At 39.7% G+C, this 20,278-nt stretch overlaps 1 protein-coding gene across 8 annotated transcripts in view; it reads right to left on the reverse strand.

Moving 5' to 3' along the window:
• The window catches only part of dmd (dystrophin), a 322,537-nt gene extending 302,295 nt beyond the window's left edge, over window positions 1–20,242 (reverse strand). For 5 of the 8 annotated variants that reach the window (XM_067583219.1, XM_067583224.1, XM_067583220.1 and 2 more), the window contains exon 1: window positions 13,979–14,427. In XM_067583219.1, coding sequence (XP_067439320.1) covers window positions 13,979–14,060 — 82 coding nt within the window. In that variant the 5' untranslated portion in view covers window positions 14,061–14,427. Of the gene's footprint in view, window positions 1–13,978; window positions 14,429–19,243; window positions 19,292–20,193 lie in introns of those variants that run through there. The other 3 variants (XM_067583225.1, XM_067583222.1, XM_067583223.1) reach the window with 3 other exon arrangements.
• Between the last annotated feature and the right edge of the window lie 36 nt (window positions 20,243–20,278).

Here is a 20,278-nt window from a genome sequence, read left to right on the forward strand (position 1 = left end):
ATGCAGTGTTGAGCCACCGAGACGCCCTACGGCCCTTGAATGAAACTCAGCAACATTAAGCCCATGCATGGAGGAAGAGTTGACTATGGCAAGTGCAAAACCAGCAACACTGGTCCTGATATTTCTCACTATCTGCTATCTAATAAAACATCAAACATTAAAACTGACTTAGCAACTCTGAAGTTCCTCACATGGTTACCTGATTTACAGAGGATAATCTTGTTGATTGGAGAGATAAAAGTCCAATTCTCTCAGTTCAAGGAATCACCTTATTACAAGCTCTACTGCTCTACATTTCAGACCATCTCCGGCTGCTGAGAAAGTGACTCTCCACTCAGTATTTGCCTTGTGCCAGGAAAAAGGAGGACAGTCTTGCAGAATGTACAATCAATTCAGTATAGCTCAAAAAAAGATTGGGTTGATTGAATTTCTTGAACCAATCAGAATAATCAAGGACTGGCCTAAAGCTTCTTAGACCCTCTGATGAACCAGAATATGTTAGCACAAGGCTAATTGAGCCCTTGCCATATCAAGCCAAATTTTGGAAGGCTGGAAAAAAGACATGCACGTAATTAATTTGTAATCTCCGTGATCACTAAATAATCATAAAAAATGGTTTTGACAGATCACAGGGTCTCCCACAGTGTTTTAGAGAGAAGATGGGCCACTTTGCCTGAAATAATAACCACCTCCACTCATACAAAAATATACTTTTCTGAATTAAAATATTGACTTTAATGGGGAAGGAGCAGTGGTGCTATTTCTGATTGTGGCTGCTATTTTTGATTGTGCCGTACACTGCATGAATCACAGATGTAATGGGTGGAAAATGTTCAGTATCCCATGAAGGAAACCTCCCTCCATCATTAGAGTGTAGCGTAATAGCTCAAGCACTTGCAGCTGTTGCTTTTAGAGGCTTAGAAAGTGGCCCATAGTGAGCAGGAGAGAAAAACTAAAGTGTTTGACCAGTGGGAGGCTTCTCATAGTGGTCAAACTGCCTGCTAACCAGTTCACAGACCCACAGTACATCCCGCAGACCCTCACTGGTCCTTCTGTTTAAGAAACAACCTTCAAAACTCTACATCTCTCCATCACACTCTCCCCCCTGCTGGCTCCTTGAGTGCACTGTCCTCTAGACTTTCAAAACTGTCATCATTTTCTGTCTCCTCTCTGTCCTGCATCAGGATTTTCACTCCCCTGTTTCTCAATCTGGTACCATCTTCCTCAATGCCTCTCCAGCTCTACACCTCTGAACTCCTCCATCCATCCATCCAGGGGATGGATCCTTCAAGAAACCCCTGTCTGCTCTTTCAACCTTCTCCACTACATCCTTCATCTAAAATCCTCCTGCGACTTGCCCTCCCAAACCTCTGGCCTCTTTACTTTTTTCCTTTTTCCAACATATTCTCTCCATTCCTCCATCTCTCCCTGCTTCCTATCATCCATTCAACCTTTCAACCTAAGTGGCCCCATCTGCCCTCTAGCCATCTGTCTCCATTTCTCTGGATTTCTCATTCAACCCCCCCTTTTTCCCCCTCATCTGTATTTTCTAAATCATCTCTCCCATTCCATCTTTGCTTTTCATCAACCTTGTGACACCATTTTCAGGGAGCAAAAATGAAAAGAACATTGCTGACAATGGTTTATAAAAAAAAGAAAGAAAGAGAGAAAGGTGTGAGGAATAGGAGAGAGTAGAGAGGCAGGGAGTGTGTGTTTGAGCGTCTGTGTGTGTGTGTGTCAGACACTAGATGACAGCAAGCATGAGCAAATAAGAGAGTGAAAACAAAACTGAAAGGAAAATCAAGAACAATGGAGAGACAGACAGAAGTAAGAGGAGAGAATACAAGATGAGAGACACTGAGAGAGATGGAATAAGTGAGAGAACAAACAGGAGAGGAGGAGAGCAAATATTGGAAAGAGCAAAGGCCAGATTAAAAAGTACTCGTCTGAAACTGAATTGGGGCAACTGTAGATCTATAACCTGCTGAGCTGCGATAGCACGCACAGGAAGAAGTGTAGTCACTGAGCAAACACACAGCAAGCACACACTTACACTTACAGCAGACATGCATGTACATGTACACACACTGCTTCTCTTCAAAACACTGGGATAACAGTGTTCACTTGGTTCAAAGAACACAAATACACACAGAGGCTATTTGCAGGAGAATCCATGCAGACTTGTACTTGGTGCCCACCTTCAGCTTCACAGTCAAATGACAGGCTCTGTCATGCTTGAATGCAGGCGCAGCTGCTTCACAGTATGAAGTGTTAGCATGAGGCAACACTACCTGAAGTTCAAATTATGAATTATCACCCTAATCAGCTTTATGGAGTGTTTTGGAGTCTTTCAGCTCATTTTTTTTTTGGTTTTATGCCCTGCAACGTTACAGGTTCTTTCCCAGTCACTGCAGGCAGCTGTTTTCAGCCATAAAGCTCAGATAAACCCTCTGTATGATACCTGTCCAGCGACAAACAGCAAGTAGACACAGTTAGAGACTAGCTGGGGAACATAGTGGATCATTTAGCAGCTAAAGAGACAGATACTTGTTTGAGGAGTTGGTAGAGACCAAACCAGAGCTAAAAGGAGAGTGAATACATTCATCAGGTGGACACAAACACAACTCCAAATGAAAGCTAATGTTGCTCTGTGTCTGCTGGATGTGTAAATAAACATGTCAGAGTTGTGTTTACAGCATGTTGCAGTGCTCCCAAATGGCCAAAATATGACTTAATGCAGGTTTCAAGAGATGACATTCTTCTTCCATTTGATTTTGGTATATCAGAGAGAAAATGTGATTTATTTTACTTAATTTATACAGCAATGAAGCACTGAATAGCCAAAGTTTTTTTTAGTAAAGCAGCTCCAATCAAGTGCTAACTTTAGAGTTGAATCAATGCAAGAACATTTTTGTATTCTCTCTTAGCTGCACAAACTTGTTATAAATTGATTGCTTGCATTTGATGAATGTCACCTGCTCATGAGGTGGTGTGTGTTTGTCAGATTTGATCAGTGGTCAAATCAATGCTGCTTATATAAGGCAGAGCTTCAACTCCTGTGTAAGAAATCAGAAGACAAAACATAACATATTTAGCAGTGTCAGTAGTGGTATTAGAGGACCTGAAAAAATGAGAAAATATGGCTGTCAACGCTGCTACTGTGACAGAAATGAAGACAGAATGGTTTGTCATGAAGTTAGATGTCAGATACATCTAACTAAAGCAAAGTAGTCCATGACAGGTGATAGGTGTAACAAGAGGATGTTCACCTGGACAGTAACCTGCAGGAAGACCCTGAGGCAGCTGCTGGGGTATGAGAGTTTTGAACAAGTTGTCATAGCAATACAATCTGAAAAACATTAAAAAAAAGTTTGTGACTTGTGCTCATAAATTTCATCCATACCAAGGAGATAAGTGGAAATGCCCCAAAATTGGTGAATTAGCATTTTCCACAGTTTTTGACATTTTATAGATAAACTGAGAATGAAAACCCTCATTAGTTGCAGCTCTAGCTAACTTCATTGCTACTATTGCTTCCTTCATGGCACGGTCACATGGCCCAGCAGAGATTCAGTTTTGGATCTCTGCATAAACACACACTCACTTTCCAATTCAGGCTTAATCAAGATGAGAGGAAGGAGCCTCATTTAAGCTCACTCATATATTCATTTCCTCATGCATAAGAACACACAAACACTCACATACACACATATTCTGGAAGATGCCCAGGCATTTAACATTCTTGGAAAAAGATCGCTGCAGGTTTTGAATCAAAGGTTGAAGGATGCACTTGGAAAAGGAAGACGCAGCAGGAGTGCAGATGGGAAGTGATATCAGTCTTTATCCCTCTTTTCTGCATCTTTTCTATCTCCCTCCGCTTTATGTCATTTATATAACTTAGCTTGTTATTTCCATGCAGGGTAGACAGGCTAGGAAGCAGAGTATATTACTTTAAGGCTCTCTTCATCTTTCTACCACTTCTAGGACTTTCTCAGGTGTGTTTTGCCTTCATTTGATAGCAGACAGTATAGAAGCACAGGAAACATGGGGGGAGAGAGGGGCTGGTATGCACCTTAACTACTCCACTATCAGGACAACCCGCGACTAGAGCTAAAACAATTCACAGATGAGTTGATCAACAGAGAATTCATCAGAATCATAATTCTTTCTAGAATAAATGCCAAACATTCACTGTTTCCAGTTTCCAAGATTTGCTGTTTTTCTTTGTCACATATGATAGTAAATTAAATATTTTTGGGTTTTACATTGTTAGTTGCACAAAACAAGTAATTTGAAGATGTTACATTGGGCTTTAGGAAATTGTGATGGATACTTTTCACAGTTTTCTGACATTTTTAAAGAACAATGAGTGAATCGATAATGAAAATAAGGCTGCTTATTGTAGTTTTTTGTATGTACACACGCAGTATAACTGTTCTTCAAGGAGAGACTGTCTGACTGTTTCAAATATATTTTGGCAATTGGCCGGTTTTTGCTTTAAACTATATCCTTAACCCCAGCATTTGATGTTTTTTTAGATGGTCAACAGTATAGAGATGACAGGAAATGAGGGCAGAAAGAGATGGGTACTGACATGCAATGAAGGTCCCTGGCCAGACTCCCAACAAGGAGGTGGTGGTGCATATGGTTGATGCTCTGCACCTTAAACCTTAGACTGCATAGCTTTTGAAGGTTCATCACAAAATGAGGATCAACTAAACTGTCCACTCTCCCAAGGTTTAAAACTCAAATCAGTCCTCACAAAGATAGATTTACAAGACTTCACACACAAACACACACACACAAAATGATTGTTATTGTTAGAGTTGGGAACTTAAGCAGGCACATATGATTTTTTTTAGAATTTCCTTTTCATATTTAAGCACCAGCAAAGCTCATCTTTTTAAGTAATTTTCTTGTTGCATTTGAGACTCAGTTTTGTTCCATTCTGTCACTTTCATTCTCTGTTTAAAACTAAACTTCAACTATCGATCCACACTTTGTTGAGCTGAAAATCCCAACTACTCCAGTCCCACTGAGGATTCTGATCCTGAGCCCAACGTGAGCAGAAATGTTTGCGTTCAGATTTCAGGAGTTTCCCACTCCTTCCCGTTAACTGTCCCTGTTTGACTGTGAACAAAGCACACACAGTCACATGTGCTCTCCTCAGAGGACCCCACAGCAACTGTCAGATGGGTGATGATAATGGAGGCTTGTCGCATCAATAAGGCATGAAAATCTGTGCACAGAGAATTTTTTTTTGGTGGTTGACTTCAGCCCAGTGTGACTCTTCCTCCAACCTGATGGATTGCTGCAAGCCCTGCTGTGAGCTGTTGGCCCACTTCCATGACAATGGGGTACAACCTGATTCTGAACACAAAAAAAAACACTTTCCCTGACATGACTCTTCCTAACCCAAAAAAGTTTTTTTTTGTGTGTGCGCAGATGTGTGTGTGCGTCTGATTGAGCAGGGAGAGGGTTCCTCTGGGATCCTTGGCTGCCAGACTCATTACAACATCCACACATACACACACACACATACACACACACACACACACAGCCGTCTCCTCCTCTGGTCTGTTGTGACCCAGAAACTCCATATGGGTCAGATCATACACTGAACCCTTCACTCCCACTCCAGACTGAGAGAGACAAGACTGTGTGCTCATATCCATCACTACTCAGTCATTTTTATTTTGCCGCCAATCTTTTCTGTCCCTCAACAAAACAACAGCTGTCTTTTCTTCTCCACCGTCTCTTGTTTTGTGTTTGTTTATCCCTCCGTCCTCTTACTCTCTCGCTCTATTTGTATCAACCCAACCTGTTTCTCTCTCATGCAAAGCCAGACTCAAATCTCACCCAAAAAAAACAAACAAAAAAAAAAACAGGCATATCAGTTCCCACACATTCATTTTCATTGCCAGCATCTCCACAGTCTCTCTGCGGACAGTTACAAAGCCAACAGCTGCCTCTGCTGCCATCTTCTGTCCAATAATGTCATTACTAAAGATCGGAGAAAGCAACTGACTGATCAACTTCAACTTCCAACTCTCAAACTGTTTTTTATTGCTGGAGGTCACTTGCTGTTCATTTCATTAATAGTAGTTTACTGCTACTGGTGATACTACAAGATATCACACAAATAAGATAGACATTTGGTGAGTAATATCACTGGGAAAAAGTAAAGATTTTTCAAAAGAACAATGTGGCAGATGTAGAATAAATCCTTGTCTCTGTGACTGCTTCTGTCTGAGCATACAGCTGCTCTCAGATGCTACTCCTTCACTTCACACTGTACAGTGTTGGCAGGAGCAGTGGCAGTTCTACATGAACCACAGGGACCAGCTGCTATTTCAGAAGGGCCAGTTCATTTAACTTTGCAACTAAGCGCTCAGTTTAGCAGCAGAGTGGTTCGAAGCCAAGTCACACAGGTAAAGTATAAAGGTAAAGCAAATCTTCAAATCAGCGGTATCTTTCCATTGTGGTGTAATGCACCAAACCACATAATATTCAAATAGTAAACTTTAAACTCCTATAAAAAAGAAACAGTGCAGCTCTCATAAATCATAGGTTTTCTACACATACATGTTTTCTTAGCATCCAAAAATACACACAGTGCCTGATATAGATGCAGATCAGCAGTGACAGGAAACACGTTCACAGATCTAAAGGTTTATGTTCACATTGAAAAGTATCAATGCCTGTGCCAAATACATGACTTCCACTCTTTTCTACAGTATATGCATGACATACAAAAACTAGCCCACAAGGCCTTCAGTACAGTATTCTCATTTACAACTCATTATACAGCACAGCTTAAAAACAAAACATGAAAGGAGAAATTCTCACAAGCACAGCCTTATTCACGAATCACACACAGGCCACAGGTGACTGAACAACCAATATATACAAAAATGGAGAAATCACAAATGATTCAAAAAGCTACGGGCTCTGTCCCTGCAACTGAGTCTGTGTATACAGCACACTAGAACACAGCTAAGGAGTTAAATACACACAGACAGACTATCCTACACACTCCTGACTGGATTAAAATCACTGACCAGTGCAGGTCATGTTCAAATTACCCCAACTCCCCTCGAGAAATAAATCCAGTTGGAATGGGGCTAAAGATAATCATGTAACCATCATTCAAGGTCTATTGTTTGCTGTGAGGCCACATTGTGTTATATTTATATGTACATAATGCAATTCTTGTATGCTTGTATGCTATTTCCCATGCAGAATACAAATTGAAGCATACACTCTGTGCCATGAGCTTGTGAGCTGTGTGTAAACCCAGCCGTCGGTGTAATGAGCTTCCATGTGGGATTCTGTGTTCAGTCATTTTGTTACAACTTTCGGTTACATTTTCATTCCTGTAAGGCCTGTTCCTATTATATCAAGCATTCTAGCGACTACAAAATTTAATTTCCCAAATGGCGTTCTTCAGTCAGGCTTTAAAAATTAGTTATAGCATTGTTTCATTTTCATCATTTCATTAAGCTGGATTCGACATGACAGGTACAACTGGCGCCTCACATGATCTGGATGTTATTCTATCAGCTGCGAGTACTGAGTGTGTTGTTTGTTAGGGTAGTTGTTTGGTTGTTAACTATCTTTAGTTAGCTTGTTGACTGAGGAGTAATTTGTGTGTTTACCTCTTTGGTTAGTTGGTTGGTTAGTTTTGTGCATGTCTCTTTAATTAATTCTTTGCTTGTTTTTATTCATTTATTTTCTCTTAGTTTATTGAATATATGCAAACTAATTTTTGATTTATTATTAAAAATCTTTTCTGCATTTTTCCAACCTCATACTCTGTGTAAAACAGCCATTTGGTAATGCAAAGTGAAAGCTTATCATTAACTGACAATAGGAAGCTGTAAATGGTGTTAGAGTAAGTTATCCCCAGACAGTGTGGCTGTAACTCAGATCTGTAACTGTCAGCTGAAGGGAGGAGAGAGAGAAAACAAGAGAAGTGAAGAGAAGAATAAGGTTAGAGAGGGTGATCCTAAAACAGCACTGAGGACAACTTAAATTCTAAGTGTCAATGTATTTGTGTGAGTCTATATCTAGTATATATAGACAGAGAAGAAAACTGGAGACAAACTGAAAAACTGATTGAGGGATGTGCAGGAGAGAAAGAGTGACAGAAATGAAAGAGAGAAAGAGGAGAAGGGTCTGATAGTGGACAGAGATGTAGCAGAGCCAGAAGTAAAGTGAAGTTAAGAAAAATGAAGTGAAGAGAAGAAAAGAAAAGTGAAGAGGAGAAGAAAAGTGAAGAGAAGAAAAATGAAGTATAGAGAAGTGAAGTTATGAAAAGTGAGGAAAGCGAAGAAAAGTGAAGAGAAGAAAATTTAAGTTAAGAGAAGAAAACTGAAGTGAAGTAAATTGAAGCAAAAAGAAGAAAGTGAGGTGAAGAGAAGAGAAAGAGAAGAAAATTGAGGTGAAGAGAAAAAAGTGAAGAGAAGTGAAGTGAATAAAATTGAAGAGAAGTGAAGAAAAGTGAAGTGAAGACAAGAAAAGTGAAGTGAAAAGAAAATTGAAGTCAAAAGAAAAGAGGATGTACAGAGAAGTCAAAAGAAAAGACAAGAAAATAAGATGCGTAGAAGAAAAGTCAAAAGAAGAGGGGAAAAGAAGAGAAATTAAAAGAAGTGAAGAAAAATTAAGTGAAGAAAAGGAAAGAGAAGAGAAGTGAAGTGAAGTGAAGAGAAGAGAAGTGAATTCAAATGAAGACAAGAGACTCTTCTCTTCTAGCCAGAGTTTTGCATATGACAGAGGAGTCCTTAGGGAGCGGCCGTCCACAGTAACGCCTGAATCTACCTGCCTGTCTGCTCCAATCAGGATTAGCATCCAGAGGTCTAAGCCTGGGCGAGGAATGATGGGTAATAGCGAGGTGGCTGTGGACCTGCGGGGTGTGATAACAAGGCAGACACGGCTACACATGCAGAAACACACACAAAACACTCACATGTAGATGCCTGTACACACTCTCACACAAACACACACACTCCCAGTCTCCCAAACCCGATGAAAGGTTGTCAATGTTGATAAATTCTACAATTTTAAAAACCAATCTACAAAAGAACACAGACCCTCCCGCGGCCTCACACACACAGACACACACAGCCTGGAGTAGGGATAAATCAAGTGGGCAACATGTCATCGGCTGCATACTTTTGTGTGTTGCTAGGGGCGATATATCAGACCAAATTGCTAATCATACTGAATAATATGAGCCAAAGCAAAACTGTCTCTCTATGTGAATCACTCTATTTATCTATTGATCTATTATAAATGAACATCAGACTGAAAAAAAGAGAATGAATTACATCACAAGGGAAACTTTCCAGAATGTATACAGAACAGTTACAATTGTGCAAACATGTCTATACACCCATACAAACAACTTCTCAGTTGTGATTATCAGAAAATCTATTTGCATACATTTACAATACAATGCATTTCAAAACAGCAACTTCATAGATATTTTTATCATTTTCAATATGTTTCCAATATATTTCGGGAAATTTATTTACATCTATCTACATTTTCTGTTTGAAATGCATTCCAAAAGCGTTAGAAAAACATTTTAGATGTTTGTAGAGTGAATGTTGTCTAATACACAACTGGCAGACAGGTGCATGAGAATGAAGTCACTCAGCAGTAGGCAGTGACCTCCTGAAGGCTGTCAGCACTTTTTCAGGGAATTTAGTGCTGACAGTGCGGGAATCTTTGTAGAGAAATGATGTGAGAAAAATGTATTTTAAATGTATTAGAGCTATGAATTTCAAATTACTGTATATATTTACATAATTTTCTCTGTTTTCTGGTCAAATGATGAATCTGTTAATAAAGAAAATAATCAGAAGATTAATTGCTAATGAATCTCAAGCATGATTTGTGACATCACAACTAGTTTGGAGCTAATCGTGGTCAAGTATGTGACTTAGTGAGATGTTAAAACTTGAAGCCTCCAGTGCACACTGAGAATGGACTTTATAGTGATGTAGGAGAGATTTTGTGTCCAGCAGCTCTAATGAGAATGAGAAGGAGTAGATGTCATTTTATACATTTCTAACTAGCTATTTCAAACAAGGTCATTGGACTTTTTTGTGGAGAAACCATATTTGACACACATGATTCAAAGCAGAGTATTTTTATATGTCTTAAACATGCCTGGGGGGATCTTTAAGTTATTATTCATTTCATGCAATTTTATAACTATTTATAGCCATTAAATATATTTACAGTCTGTTATTAGCTCTTTATACGTTATTTATAATTGTTAGTGGTGGAGTCCACCGTGCTGGATTGAAATTGCCTTCCTTCACATGAGTGAAACAATGCAATATGTAATCCAGTGTTACTATTTGCACTGTAAACAGATACACAAGTTACTCCTCTGTTATATTTCTGGTGTGTTGTGGTATTAAAGCCGCACTCGCTGATACCACCAGTAACCCACAAGTGTTGCACAATCAACCAGGACTGAAATATTAACAAAACTTTAAAACTTGTTTTCCAGAAAAAAAATCCTTGTAATAACTGTTCAATTTAAACTAAGTGTTCGTCAATCATTTGTTTTTGTACATATATATGCTCAACCGTATGCTTACCTAAACTGAACATTTTTGCATGACCAGCTGCCTTGCTGCACTCACTCTAGATTACATTATTTTAGCAATTAATTTCCATTAATAAATTACAAGTGTGTGAATTAAACACTCTCTATTTTACCTAGAATTACATAGTTCTTTCCAGGAAACTTCCCAGGAATTTATGGACACATAAAATAAAGCAAATCTTCAGTTTTTTAATTAATGTGGTTTCGCTTTGGACCTCAGGATACATGGAATACATGTTGAATGACTGCTCAGTGGGCCCTACAGCACAGAGACAGACAGCTAGATTTAGCTACTGACAGACAATCCAATCATACAGTCAAGAGCAACTTGGGTGGTCAAATATGACACAGGGAGAGAGAGGGGCAGGGCACAGAAAAAGGAGAGAGGACAACAGAAAAAGACGAGGAAACAAAATTTTCACTGAGAGAGAACGCAGAAAAGGGGAGAGAAAAGAAGTGTAAGAAGTTTGAGTGTAAAGGAGAAACAGAGGAAGGGAGGAAGATGTAAATAGACTGGAAGACAGACAGAGAGGATGTGGAAAAACTGAGAATAGAAGAGGAAAGTTGGAAAAAGGGAGTGAGGGATAGAAAGAGAAGATAGAGAGAAAGCAAGCACAAGGCCACCTCCCAAACCAAACTGGGCTATCCGACACCACACAGGCCAGCTGACCGCTATTTCCAGCATGAGATGACCCACCAGCTGTACCGTGGGGGAGTGGGCGAGAGACACACACAGAGAACAGAGAAGGTATGTGAGAGAGAGAGAGAGAAAGAGAGAGGGAGGGAATAAGAGCTTTATTTATTCACTGAGGCTTTATTTAAGCAGGCAGGTCTCTCTAGGAAAAAAAGTTATTTACACAGACAGACAGGCAAGAAGAAAAGCGCCTCCTGAGGAAGAAGAGAGGGGAGATTACCTGTCCCAATTCCCTGTTTGCATAAAGAAAAAAACTTGACCCCACCGTCTATCTTTCTGCCTCAGTCAGTCTGTTCTACTCTGTGTCTCACTCAGTGGACCATTCGAGGTCATCCAGTATTTACAAGCGTGATAACAGGAAATAAAACCTTCATGGCCTCTCACTCATCCCATCATGCTGCGAGGGTTTCAATGTCATGGTCACTCATTACACAAACAACACTTTCACCCTCAACAGTTTTAGCTGTGGGTCAGGCTAGGTGGCAAGTTAGCCCGGAAACAACGGAGTCCAGATTTAGTTCTGATTGTGTTGTTGACTTTAAATGCAGCGAGGGCCGGGCTAAACTCAGCACTAGCTCACTTCAAAGTGTTGAATAATGGTGCAGCAACTACAGCAAACAAGATCATCACATCCCTTGGTTTGCAGCGTCCACCGGCTTCTACCATGATGTACATCACATGCCTGCATGTAGTGTGTTTATGGTGCAAACACAAACTGCTTTATGACAAAAATCAGTGTTGGCAGTAATTAAGTACATTTGTACCTCAAAACTGTACTTTATTATATCCATTTTCTGTTATGTTGTGCTTCTACTTCACTACATTACAGAGGGACATATTGTTCTTTTTACTCCATTTATCTGACAGCTGTAGTTATACTAACTTGTCAATAGTATTTTACATACAAAAAGAGACATATTCCTTCTAAACTTCCCTTGAAGTTTTATTTAAATGACTGCTTGAAAGCCCAAAGAGCCAATCCAAAATTTCACTAAAAATTATTAGAGAAAAGTCTTACAGTAATAATAATATACACAAGACTTGGTTTTTCTTTCTTTCTTTCTTTCCTACACCATTCATCCTGACACAAACCCCCCCAGATTTATTTTATGGCCCTTTGGAGGGCCTGGCCCTGGATTGAGAGCCACTGGACTAAACAACCTAACTGGATATGAAGTAGTTACAGTGAAACTAGTTCTACCTCGACCAGCTACAACAGTTGTAAGTGTGTGTTAAAGTCCTTAAAAGGTCATCCCACCAATTTCACACATGAAGGTCAGCTTACTCATACTTCTCAGCCTGTGAATACAGTTGAATAACATCTTCTGTGACAATGGAGGAGCTCTGTCAAGTCTGAGAAATACTGTAACTAACGATGTCACAATGATGTCATCAAAATTTTCTCAAATTGAGCTTGGAGACAACAAATTTTTAACAGAAAGCCAACAAACTGCTGTTGTGGAGTTTGAAAGACGTGACTGTTTACAGGGCAGGGAGGGTCCAACCAGGAGACACTATCAAGTTGCATTATCGGAAGTGTAGGATCCGGTGTTTTGGAAGCTTGTCTTGTGAATTCTACTATATGAAAGTCCAATACTAAATCACTAGAGTACCCTTTCAGCACACACCACATTGTGGATTATTCCTTTTATTTCATGGTCACTTGCCAAAAAGGTAAAATCAGCACACTTGTGTGGCAAAAGATCCTCAAACTTAACTAACCACTTGAAGGTTCATTCATTAGTGAATTAATGGGTTTTGAAAAGCCTTGCCTATTGTGCAAACAATACCACAGAATACAGCACATTTGAAATTGATGACAAAATTTTGCTTATATTCAGCTTAATTCATTATAATTGATGTCTTGCACATCTCTGACTGTACAGATGCTTCACTGTGTCCTCTCTGACACCCAGCAAGGTTCAACATCCTCTTTGCAAGAGGAAGAAAAAGGGTTCATGGGAAATTTCAGAAACACTTATACTGACAAAATCAGAATAGTCATACTAGAAATTCAAAAAACTTATCTAACAATAACTAACTGATGTATAAAAGCAGCCTGCACATAGCACTTTTAACATTCCCCAAATACATAAAAAGGATCTCAGGAGCATAAAACAATGTGGATTCACACATATACAGGCACAGCAGTGTTCAGTGTCAGATCAAATCACTTAATTATAACCTTTGAAAATAAAGGGAAACGTGGTATCAGACTCCCTTCAGTCTCTGCAATCACACACCACAGATACATCTGTCACATACAAGCAAGTATACACCACTCTCACTTTAACCAGTTCCTCCATCTCCTCTAAACCAGTCAACAGTGTAGACAAAGCCTTACGAAGTGTTCTGCTCAACAAGAGAATATTAGTTTGAGTAAGACACAACCTCTATTCAGTTGATTTAAACAGCTTCTAGCATCAGTGTCTGCTGCTGGAACACTTCTCAGTCTACTGGAAAAGTTTGGAATTGTTTATGAAGTTTTGTTAGTGGTGCTGAGCATACTGCGGGGTATTTTCCTATCAGGAGTCAGAGGGGTCTTTAATATTGCATACACCAGCATATGATATCTTGCCTGCGCAGATCGATACGCGCGCGCGCGCGTGCACACACACACACACACACACACACACAGTTGTGAAGTGCGTCTCTCCTACCAGATCGACACTTGATTATCTCTCCAAACTCGTCCTCCACCGGCTCGTCGCAGTAGTCCTCGGGGCGCACACCCTCCGCCATCGATCACAGGTTCGCGGGTGTAAAAAGTTGATTGTGGAGGGGGGGGGGTTTACTAAACAGACAGGTTAAATCCAACAGAGAGGGAGGGGAACCCAAAAGTGCAAATCCAGAACAAACCGCCAAAGGAAGAGCGCAAGATGTGGACACAGGAACCGAGCTCCGGTGAAGACGGGGAGGACGAAGGGAGGAGGATGAGGAGGACCGGCCGGTCTGTCAGACGGGGACAGACGGAGAGGAGCAGGTGTGCAGGGGGGGCTGGGTGTCGGAGCATTCCCACCTTTAAATAGTAGGGTGCTAAGAGGTGGCACTCTGTCCCGTTTGGCGGACGCCATGCGTAAAACCCGACACCCAGCGGACGCGTCAGTGGACATTTATTTCCGCACTGAGGCGATGATGTAGTTGCAAAATATCAAGGTGAGTCAACCATGGAGACAACTATGACCTCCTGTGGGTGGTGGTCACGTGACAGGCTACAACCAATGTAAACAAAATTCTATTTAAGCGTCACGATTTCCCCAATAACCCCAATCTCGATGATGTGGGTTACTTTGATGCTTCTAGATTTGGGTCAGAGTTTATAGCAACACAGAAAGATGGAAGAAGTCTATTCTGAAAAGAGACAGATGGATTCCGACAACCCTGATATATGAGCATCCAGTTAAAAATCGTATTAATTGCGCATCAGACTATGGATAGAAGACTTTAAAATGTCTTCAAAACATTTTTTAAGTTGGTCTGCAGCTGCTTATGAGGAGAAAAAAAAGAAAGATCAATGAAAAATGAAAATGAAAAATCTAAAATGTAAAACTGCCACCTCCATGTTTGCCGTTCCTCTCTGGTGGGAAAACGCTCCGACCATTGTGGTTAGATGGCAGCACTGTTACACACTTACTAATATTAGATATGTTGATAAACTGATACTCACTCTGGATTTCCCGACTATTCAGTTACTTGGTTTACTGTAATGGCTCCATTACGCACGGCGCGGCGCGCATTTATGAGCCTGAGAGTTCCTATTATTAGGTCTGATGATATGATGGATCCAAGCCCCGCTCTGGGGCCACAGTTTCCCCGCTATACTCACAAGCCTGAGTGGGTGCTGTAAGTGAATGAGGTGTTCCAAAAACGGAAACTAACCTCGGCACTGACTGGCATCCCAGGCAGCCGCCGGCTGGACAGACTGCTAGTGGTGCTGTCTGCACAGAGAGGCTGTGTGTGTGTGTGTGTGTGTGTGTGTGTGTGTGTGTGTGTGTGTGTGTGTGAAGGAGAGAGGGGGGGGGGGGGTAACTTATGTCGTTCAGCTGCTGCACTTGGTGATGTTGACATGAGCTAAAGTCGTTATATTCAAAGCCCTGTTGACTCTTGAATAACCTCTACTGTAAGTCTAATAATAATTATTACTATTATTAATATTATTATTACAACAACAAACTAATATTTTTTTCTTCAAATGTTTTTTCTCCTGACCGTATTAAATCTGAATATATTGAAAAGTATTGAAGTAGTAAACTTCCCCACAAACCTTGCTTGCACATTGGATGAAGCAGGGATTATTATTAATAATGTATAATAATATGTATAATAATATAAATAAAGAAGTATTTCACATGTAGTATTTTATAGGGACTATGGATAAATAAATATATATTCCTTTTGTCTCCAATAAGACAAATTCAAATACAGTAATCTAAGGTTTGGGGGGGGGGGGGGGGCTGGTGTTGTGTAAAAAGTACAGCTTGAATGATATATTGGCCAATCTTATTGCACATATATCAATATCACTGTATATTTTGGTTGATATTTAACAAGAAATTATCGTACAGAAATGCCAAACTATGATTGAAGTAATGTAGAAACAGTTTTACCATTACAATTTTTCCACCAGAAAGCACTGACAAATGGATTTTTCAACTGGATCATGTCTTGCACCTCTATAAAATCAAAAAGATATTTTTTTAAACTCCCAAATATCAATATCAGTATTGGCCTTAAAAGTGCTGTATCAGTCAGGCTGCTAGTAAAAAGTACTGTCAACACCAATCCCAGATACAGAGCACATGAAAACACATTGTATTTGACTATGTTGGACAGATGGGGTCTTTGTCATGAAATTGGGAAAACAATAAAACAATGTATTTGGTTTTCTGAGCTGATAAGGAGGACCTGGGTTACCATGACCCCAAACACAACATCAGGGTAAAAATAAAACCACATATTATATCTTCCACAGCTGTATTACAGTTTGAGAGCAGACATTAGCTCTCATGTGATTCGCTGTTACTGTGATAATAATAAACTGGTGAAAAACAACTACAAATGTACCATTAAGATCAGATGGCCTAGTAAATAGAATGATCAGAGCGCTTTATGGACAGACTGATTTTAGGACTATACTGAAGCACGTTAAAGTATCTCTAAAACATAGTTAAACTGAATCAGCCTCCTCTTTGATTAGTTCAGACTTCTCTGGCCTGAATATTCACATATAAAAGTAATTTCATTTGAATGTGGAGTGTTTGTTTATAAAACATGAGAGGAAAATGCTTCAGTGATTCAGTGTACACATATTAGATTAGAAGCAGTTAAAATACAGGTAACAAACTAACAAACATTGCTGACATGATTTTAATTTTTTTAAATTTCAGTTCATTTCCTCTGAAGGATTTCACCATAAGTTGAAACACTTGCGTTTGCATTCAAGGTGGTCTGTTTTCTCCAGTCAATGTGTGTTGCAGGCATTTTCATCTGTGGTAATGGTCCAAGAAAAGTAAAGTAAAGTAGCTCTATATTGTTATCCAAGCATGCAATAAGATAGAAATGTTTGAATAATTCTGGCACAAAGTAGGTATACATTTACATTTTCTTGAAAAGATGTGCAACAATTTGTAACAATGTCCTCTTTCTTTAAGCAGGGGTATGTGGGAAGTCAATACAATAGTGCTGAAGAAAGCTCAGCACACACCTCTTTTTAAGACAGCTGAAAAAGTTAGCGATATCACAGGTATGATGCTGGTATCAAGAGTATCCACACCTTCAGAATAACTGTGTGGTATGGCAACACCTCAACACATGACAGGAAACAGCTGGACCAAGAGCTGCAGACTGCATCAAAAATCATCAAACAGGAGCTGCCCTTAAATACTTAAATGTACACCATAAGGTTACGGAATAGAGGACGCAAGATCCTCCAAGACTCCTCTCCTTAAGCAAATATTAGATGGAGTGCAGTGAAAAAGTGTACAGACATTAACAGTCTCCAGAGTATGAATCATAATGATGTTGGTTACTCCTTTACTTTTCATCAGCGCCATCATCAGGTCAAAACCTGTCCAATACTTTTGATTATGACCAAATATAATGATATTCTCATCAGCCTCAACTGTACTTATACATCAGCACTGTAGCATCAATCATAGCAAGCATGTTGGGATGCCAGTTTCAACCATTTAGCTCAAAGTACTGCTGTGCTGCTACTAAGTTTGTCACTATACCAGAATTTTAAACTTTGATACAATGCTAGTATTAAAAAAACAATGCCATGTCAAAAAGAAAAGAAGTCCTAGGCACACAAAAAAGGATATCATTTTTTGGCTGGGGGAGGGGGGGGGGTTATAGCTGTGGTACTTTCAATACTATCAAATGTGTAATTAACACATGGTATCAGAAAAGCATCAAATTATCATTACTGTTGACAACCTTAGGTGCTACAGCCTCACAGAGCAGCTAAAATGGGCCTTAACTTCTAAATCACCAATGTGCTATTGCCTATAAGACACTGTAATGGTCGTCAAGTCAATTTGAAGTCAATTTTATTTGTATAGCCCGATATCACAAATCACAACTTTGCCTCAGGGGGCTTTACAATTCCTTAGACCCTCAATTCAAATAAGGAAAAACTCCCTAAAAAACCCTTTAATAGGGAAAACATGGAGGAAACCTCAGGAAAAGCAACAGAAGAGGATCCCTCTGCCAGGACAGACAGACATGCAATAGATGTTGTCTGTACAAAACAGAACAAGAAAGCCAAATTAAAGAAATACAGCATGGAAAACAGGATGACAATATTATAATAGCCAGTATGGTAGCTAGTGTATACTATACTTTGCTGTGCTAGTGCAGTCAAAGTTGACTGCGGTGCTGATAGCATCGCTATGGGAACACTTGTTTCATGTGTCAGTGTAGTTACGTCTCATGTCCTGAGGCTTCTGTTTTGTTTTTGAATTCACCGAAGGTATTGAATCTTGAAAGTTGGCACTCCAGTTGCACTGGACATCCTGTCAGATGTTCATCTGAGGCTCACTAAGATGTTTCAGCTTCATCTCAGATGAGAAGAGCTTTGCAAGCATTCAAAGGAAATTGTAACATGCTGTTGCATAGATTCAAGATATTCATATATTCATTGTACAATGTACATTTCTACATTTTAAAAGAATTCTACAGTCACAGTTTAATTGACATCCTTCTAGTAAACTATAGGTTACTATAGAGTTATTATGGAATTGGGATACAGTCTTATGAATTGGGAGTTTTGTGTGGAAAAACTGGCCTATATTCTGTTTGATACTCTAAATCAGTGGTTCTCCAAGTGGGGACCGGGGATCCCCAGGAGTCCTTGAGGGAGTTCCAGCAAAAAGGGGAATAATTTTTTTTTTACTATAATTCCATTCAAGTAATACAATGACAGAGGGTATGACTATTTTGGTCACGGGTTTCTTACACTTTCTATAATATAACATCTAAAAGCGAACATCTTATCGGACACTATCAGACTTTGGCAAGTAGTGTCAATCTATGCTTGAACTATTTAGCAGCTCTAAATGTGCCAACTAGCTATCGTTAGCATTGATACCTTTTGCAAGTAATGTGGGAATCAGTGGAATATGGTCAAGTTCTTGTATTCAATCCACTTAAAAGCACGGTCCCATCATACCACAGCAGTTTTAATGTCTCTCTCTCTCTCTCTCAGTCCTATTAACAAAAACAGATGTTCTCTAATATCATAATTGATCATTAAGATCACACATGTTGACTGGGGTCTTCTGGTAGGCATACAGGCTAATGGACTTAAACAGTAACAGCATAATTTTGATTGTAGGTTTCTAACTTAATAACCAGTCAGTCATTCTACTGGACTGCTGTATGTGTGCTCATAGATCTTCATCAGTGACAGCCTGGGTACTTACGGACAGTCAGGTGCAGTGGAGAGACTTTGGCAGCAGATTCGACTCCACCTTGTGACCACAAAACAACACTACATCAACACTCACTGGACATCAAAGCTGCAAACTCAACTCTATTAAAGCGGTCATATCATGGTCAATTCCAGGTCTATATTTATATTCTGGGGCTCTACTGGTATACCATTGCATGATTTACAGTTAAACTCATTATACTGGCCCTTTATGCCGCCCCTCAGTTCAGCCTCTATCTGAAACAGGCCATGAAACCAAGCAGTGATGATACCATTTTGTCTGCATGATGTCTCCAAGCCTCAGTGTTATGATATGATATATGAATTATATTAAACTAATTTGGTGGCACACAGTAATAGTATCTTAACTATACAATATCAGTATCTTCTTATTGCCTGTTATTACTGAAGCAGTTATGCCTTCTATGAAACGGTGGTAAGAGACAAGTATGGAGGCAAGAGAGGCAGCCATGCAGCTAGAGAAGTACTTCTGTGTCTGTAATATTAAGCTGAGTTTCTACAAATGAGCACGTCGGTCAGAGGGCTACAGTAGGTAAGAGTTGGGCTGGTTAACATGAGGAGAATTTACTGAAATACACTTCATTTCTTTGCATGTATCGTTAATTAATTGTCATGTAGCAGTGTTTGAACCATAGACTGTAAAAAAAATACACAAATATGGACCGTGACGTCACCCACCGGGTTTGTGGACTACAGTTTTGAACATGGAAGCCTCGAGTTAAGTGATTTGACCATCGCCATCTTGGATTTGACTGTCGCCATGTTTGACTTTTGGAGCCAGAAGTGACCATATTTGGACGAGAGGGTGGAGCTGACCATAGCACTAGCTGCTAGCTTGGTTAGCACGGTGCATAATAATGCTAATGTTAATTTCCGCTAGCGAAAAACAGGCCTAAAAACATTAAAAGAAAATGTACTCACCAGAAAAACTGAACAACCGACTCTTTAGGGGGTCTTTTATCAGAACCAGACGCTGAACAAGAATCTTTTAGGGCGACCAAAATGT

Source organism: Thunnus thynnus, chromosome 24, assembly GCF_963924715.1.
Source record: "Thunnus thynnus chromosome 24, fThuThy2.1, whole genome shotgun sequence".
Classification (NCBI taxonomy): domain Eukaryota; kingdom Metazoa; phylum Chordata; class Actinopteri; order Scombriformes; family Scombridae; genus Thunnus; species Thunnus thynnus.